Source organism: Mustela nivalis (assembly GCF_964662115.1).
Source record: "Mustela nivalis genome assembly, chromosome: 8".
Taxonomy (NCBI): Eukaryota; Metazoa; Chordata; class Mammalia; order Carnivora; family Mustelidae; genus Mustela; species Mustela nivalis.
The window spans coordinates 36,016,363-36,022,040 of NC_139027.1; the positions used below are offsets into that span (position 1 = coordinate 36,016,363).

Below are 5,678 nucleotides of genomic sequence, written 5' to 3' on the forward strand. Positions count from 1 at the left end.
AGTCTCCATTTCCTCATCTGTAAATCATGTAAGTCATACACCTTACCTCACAGATCATTATAAGGATTGAATGAGGTCATTATTTATGCATTGATCAATATTGGAAGTTCAATAAGCAACCAATAACTGTTAGCTATTTTATTTTGTTGTATTGCCTTTTTTTTTTTTTTTAACAGAGAGAGAGCGATCACAAGTAGGCAGAGAGGCAGGCAGAGAGAGAGAAAGGGAAACAGACTCCCCGCTGAGCAGAGAGCCCAATTGCGGGGCTCGATCCCAGGACCCTGGGATCATGACCTGAGCTGAAGGCAGAGGTTTAACCCACTGAGCCGTGCAGGCGCCCTTATTATTGCCATTTTAATTATTATTAGGTTTCACCAGGAGCAGGTTAAGCAAATAGAAATGGCCCAGTCAGAATCAGGTTGAGTGCCCTCTTTTTTTTTTCCATGTGCGGAGAAGACAGGATCCCTCTGGGCTCCACATGAGCTGCCTCAGAGACTGCTCTGAGCCAACAGGACCCAGCAAAGAAGAGTCAGAAGAAAGGGGTATGCATGGAAGGCAAAGCAGGTGTGTGCAGTCGTCTGACTTCTGTCCAGTCTGAATGACTGAGGTTGTTAGAACACCATGGCTCCAGTAGTACTTCCCATTCCTCCTCTCTGCTCTCATGTGTTTGGGTCTGCATGGGCAGGGGAAAGGGCTTTCGGGGTGAGACAGGGATGTCACTAGCCTGTGCGTGTTTGTGGCGATTAAAGACATCATGACGAGAGAATTTTACATCTGTCTCTGTAGAGGTATCCTTTTGGCAGAACAATCCATAGAAAGAGGCTCAGGAGAGCAGCTTCTCCTGGCAAAGAAAGAGAAATGATAACTCAATCCCTACGCTCATCTATAGACTGGGGCAAAGGGGTGATGGTCACTCTCTTATCCCTCCAGATGTCACATGCAAAATTCTCAAGGGCAGCGGGAAAGGAAGAGCCTAGCATTCCCAGCTGGGTCCTCCTGCCGTGTTGACACGGGGTCCTTCCTCTCCCCCTGCAGATCCACAGAACAGGAGCCCTCTGGTCTCTGGTTCTGCCTCTTTAGAGGCTGTCCCTGAGCGGAAAGCCAGGAGAATGAGAGGTCGGAAGAGGAGGAGATCGGTGGATGTCACAGCAGGTATGTGTCTCCGGGTGTGCCTCAGCGTCCCTGTACGAAGCATCACCTGCTGCTGAGTGACCACTTACCATCTTATCTTCTCGAGGCTGAGTCCAGGTCCAGTGATCAGAGTGAGCGGCTAGACAAGGACTCCAGTTCCCAGGTGGGTCACATCCACGCTCACTCAGAATCTTCTGTTTCTGCAGCGGCCCAAGACAGCAGCGTCCCGGCCTCCAACTCCGCCACCTTGGAAGCTGTCTCTGAGCTGAGGTCCTGGAAGAAGAGGGGCCAGAGGACCATCTGGATGGTCAATCATGTTGAGGGAATGAAACTCAGGATGAACAAGAGGAGAAGACCCAGTTACCGTCCTGAAGACCAAGAAGCGTTCTACCGACTTCTGGGTGCGTGCTCTGAGCGGACAGAGCGGTCAGGGCCCTGCGGAGAGTCACATTGGAGGCAGTGGCTCTGGGATCATGCTCAAATCTCCCCGCCTTGGGCTCTGAGCTGTCAGGGGTCTTGGTGGTACCCAACACAGAGGGACCTTGATTCTGCTGGAGAGGCCGACAGGTTTCTCCTCTCTGAGACAAGTTCTTAGCGGGAGTGGGGGAGGCTACAGAGGAGAGTGCTCAACGGTCAAGACACCTCAGAACAAACCAAGGGCTGTGACCTCTGCCCACTGAGATACGTTCACGGATTCCCTCCAATTAAGATTTTGGAGATCAGTGATGAAAAGACAACCTAGATCTCGCTGCCTTTACGTTCAAGGTGGGAAGAGACATAAACAAAGCTCTACAGAAATAAGTTGCTCTCAGCCAGTGAAAAATGCAGGGCAGTAATGTTTTTTTTCCAAAGGCAACGATGCCTGGAGACGGAGTGTGAGCAAGGAGGGGGAGCTCTGTGAAATGGGGTCCTCAGGGGACGTGTGTCTGAGAAGGTACCATCAGGAGCAGAGGCAGGATTAAGTATGATAGCCCTGGGGACACTGTGATCATATTGTCCAATGCAGCATTCGTTAGCCACAGGTAGCCATGAAAAGCTTACTTAACTCATTTAAAATTAAATTTAAAAATTCCGTTTCTCAGTCTCACAAGCCATATTTCAAGCGTGCAGCCGCCACATCATGGTTAATGGCTACCGTATTGAATGGTACAGATCTAGAACACTTTCATCATCACAGAAAGTTCTATTGCAGAGAGCCAGACTCACTGGAGAAAGGTCCAGGAGGATGGAATAATTCTCAACTCCTCCATCTTCCCTGCTGTGCAAGTGTCATTGTCCTAGGCAAGGAGCAAGGGAGAGACAGCGCCCAGCATTCTCTCAGGACTCCCCTGGAAAATGGGACCTCCAGCGGACAACTCTAATCCCAGACAAGGCTGCTGGGAGCAGGGGGCAGGGGAGGCCGAGAGGTCAGGTCATTATCTGCAGGAAATGAGGGGATCTAGGAGGAAGAGGGCAGGATGCCCAGCACCCCCAGGGGTTGTGGACCAAACACCACAAGCTCAGGGCACTCGATTAATGGGAGGCGGCAGGAAGCTTCACACGGCCGCGGCATGATAAAGTGACAAGGATAGATGCGCTGTCACAGAGATGCTGGCTGCAGCCAAGCTCTGGCTTGGGGCAAAGGTGTTAAGCATTGAGAGTGGTCACATCTCTGTGATCAGTGGATGTATCCCTGTCCATCACGTGGAAGTTGATAATAGCAAAATCCAAGACCCACAGCTGAAACTCACGACAGGCCTCACTGGAAAGAAAAGCCACTGTCACAAATATTAAGACTCACAATCCTCCTAGTGGAAGGGAGGCTGCCTCCACTTCAGGGAGACAAAGGGACTTGGGGGAGGCTCTGGTTTTCCTCCTTCCCTCTGGAATGTCCCATAGCCCTCCGCTCAGTTCTCCCAGAAGGGAGGCTCCAAGGCCCCCTCACTTCTCCCTTCCTTTGCAGAGGACCCCGTGATCCAGAGCTTCTTGGAAGCTGACATTTTCCTCAAAGTATCTGATAAGGTATCTGCAGCACCAAAATGAGGAGGGGCCGCGGGGTCCACACAGTCACCACCTGTGGGGGCAGGAACAAAGAACGAGATTTCTGGTCAGGCGGGAGAAGCCCTGGGGGGTCCCGCTCTCAGTGTCAGAAGACACACCCCCTGCGGCCTGGCCTGCCTATGGGCATCTTCTCCTGGCTTCCCGTGGGTTCCTCTCCACATGCCACAGGGCCTCAGCACAGCCCGCCCTGAGGGGTTCCCCCCATGGCCATTGGATGGGGCAGGACCTGCCGCCCGTGTGGGACACTCTCCCCACCTCTACTGACTGTTTGCCTGCCTCCTATGTCCACACAGTACCTGCTTTCCATGGTGGTGGAGTACTTCGGCCGTGTCGGGCTGCCTGGCCACCTCTACAACAGGATCCACTTCTTCCTGGCCCTGTGAGTGCCGCCTCGGGGATGCTCTCAGTTCTGCCCCCCAGTCGCCCATCCCACAGCCTCACCACCCCATCAGGATGGGCTTGGCCATGCCTATGCACCTGAGGGTCTCAAGTGGTGGTTCCTCTTGGCCACAGAGCACACAAGGCTCTGTGGGGGGGAGGGGAAGGCAATGAGTAAGGTCATGGGGAAGGGGAAGGCTACAAAAGTAGCCAAGAAACATCACTTGTTGCTCAGAAACTGAGTGACCAGAGGGAGAAGCCCCAGGGAAATGGCGAGCAGCCAGAACGTTGGCCTGGGCCAGGCACAGCACAGGCCCTACCGGCTGGGTCCCAAGGACGGTCCTGCTGTCCCTCTGGAGCCAGAATCCCCACAGATAGGGCTTCCCAGACCCTCCTTCCTGGACAGACCGCCCTGGGCACTGGGTTCTCCGGTGTGACTTCTGCAGCTTCTCCTGCCTGAGGTCGGCCGTCATTTGGGCCTGACAAGTGTCCCCCCTTTCCCCACGGCAGCTACATTGCCTCTGACATGGAGGAGGACAACCCCACATCCAAACGGAGCATCTTCCAGTTCCTGCTGGGCAGGGAGCACTGGCCAGCGCTCTACAAGGAGTTCCTGAAGTTGAAGGTGGAGTTCTTCCATGCAATGGGGCACCGTGCCTGGGTCACCCTGGAATTGTGTGAGGAGGTCTGTTGGGGATGAGGGCGGGCGGCGCCCCCCAGTGGTGGGGCTGTGCCCTTGCTCCAGGTGCTCATGCTGCTGTTTCCCTTTCAGATCCAGGCCCAGAACCCGCATCACTGGGTCTGGAGTCGGGAGCGCCAGTGCGCCCCTTAGGTCCCCGGGGAACAGAGCGGGGGCTGCAGGTGGTGCAGGTGAGTGTGGGTGCTCTGGGGCTCTGCGGGCAGGAGGTCCCCACCTTCTGTGCCCCTGCAGTCACCTCCTGGGCTGGTGGGCTTGAAGGGGAAGCAGTACAGCATCCCTTTGAGCATATTAGCATCTAAGGGCTCTGAGAACTACCATGATACAGAAAGTAATTACCAGTGTTTATATCAAAACTCTCCAAATGCATTTGACTATGGAATCAAGTATGTAACACCCGATTTGCATATCAAAAAAACTTTTTGGGAAAACTCCTGGAAATGCTGATCTAAGTAATGAAAACCTCTGTAGGGTTTTGATCTGAGTTGAAAATTTTAAACAAATAAATGGAAGACACTGAAGTCACCCTTTCTGGAAAGGGGGGTTGTTCCCCTGGTGGCTCTTTGGAGGAAAGAGAGATTAATTCCAACATGTCATCAAAAGTGGAATGTGTTTACCTCCCACATAAAGCAAGCTTAGTAGCTGGGTCCCTGAAGGATGTGTCAGTTTCGTCTTGTCACAGGCAAAAGGAGCTTCTAGGGCTCCTGGTCTCTGCAAAGATCAGATCGGTGGGCATAAAAGGGCACCAAGCACCTAGAGAACTGTGAGAAAGCACACCGTAGATGCCACAGTTATGAAAGTGGACGCTTGGCCAGCACCACACTCTTTAGAACATGTTTTCTTTTGTTTAAATTTGGTTTTAATTTTTGGGTTTACTTGAAGTTGGCGGGGGGGGGGGGACCTTTGGTGAAACACAGAAGGCGCTCTTTGCCTGGGGAGACGGCTATACCAGAATAATCTTGTGAACCGAGCCAACCCCCCACCTCTTTGCAGGGTGTGACGGAGCCCATTCTGACCCTAGGAAAAAGAAGGTCAAGTGTGCTCTGTGATAAACCAAGTTTGGGATAAAGTTTAATTCATCCACAGGCTTCTTATTTGAGGACCAACGACTACTATATATGTCAGAATCTCAAATTCCAGAGAAAATTGCATTATTTTCACAATAAAAAAAAAGAGAGAGAGACAAATAGTGGCTACAGGGGCCACTCGTGGATCTGGTCGCTTAGACAAGCACTGGGGGGGGGGCAGCTGGACTGGGGGGGTGGCAGCTGGTTTTGCCTGAGCCCCTTTCCAACATGCACCTGTGGTGGTGCACTGAGAACTTCCTCACCTGGGAGTCCGCCTCCTGCTCTGATCTCACTTTCCTTTCCTGTAGCTCCCACCCATCCCCTGCCTCTCCCTGCCCCAACACCAAGCTGCTGGTGTTGGCAGC

General features: G+C 52.8%; 1 protein-coding gene across 3 annotated transcripts; it reads left to right on the plus strand.

Moving 5' to 3' along the window:
- Nucleotides 1-455: 455 nt before the first annotated feature.
- Nucleotides 456-5,423, plus strand: LOC309871052 (putative speedy protein E7). Of its 3 annotated transcripts, XM_082743753.1 has the most exons (8): nt 456-564; nt 1,036-1,152; nt 1,338-1,532; nt 3,074-3,132; nt 3,465-3,550; nt 4,060-4,234; nt 4,322-4,419; nt 5,240-5,423. In XM_082743753.1, the coding sequence occupies exons 1-7, from the start codon at nt 549-551 to the stop codon at nt 4,379-4,381; spliced, it is 708 nt and encodes a 235-aa protein (XP_082599879.1). In that variant the 5' UTR covers nt 456-548; the 3' UTR covers nt 4,382-4,419; nt 5,240-5,423. The 3 variants fall into 3 exon arrangements, with proteins under 3 accessions (XP_082599879.1, XP_082599878.1, XP_082599880.1); XM_082743752.1 differs by lacking the exon at nt 5,240-5,423 and having other exon boundaries at nt 4,322-4,886; XM_082743754.1 differs by lacking the exon at nt 5,240-5,423 and having other exon boundaries at nt 4,060-4,174; nt 4,322-4,886.
- Nucleotides 5,424-5,678: the final 255 nt, after the last annotated feature.

What these genes read in the sequence shown, in the direction of transcription:
- LOC309871052 (XM_082743753.1), top strand. An exon ending in TCCTCAAAGTATCTGATAAG is followed by an intron (nt 3,133 to 3,464) that starts GTATCTGCAGCA and finishes ATGTCCACACAG; the next exon opens with TACCTGCTTTCCATGGTGGT. An exon ending in CCCTGGAATTGTGTGAGGAG is followed by an intron (nt 4,235 to 4,321) that starts GTCTGTTGGGGA and finishes TTTCCCTTTCAG; the next exon opens with ATCCAGGCCCAGAACCCGCA.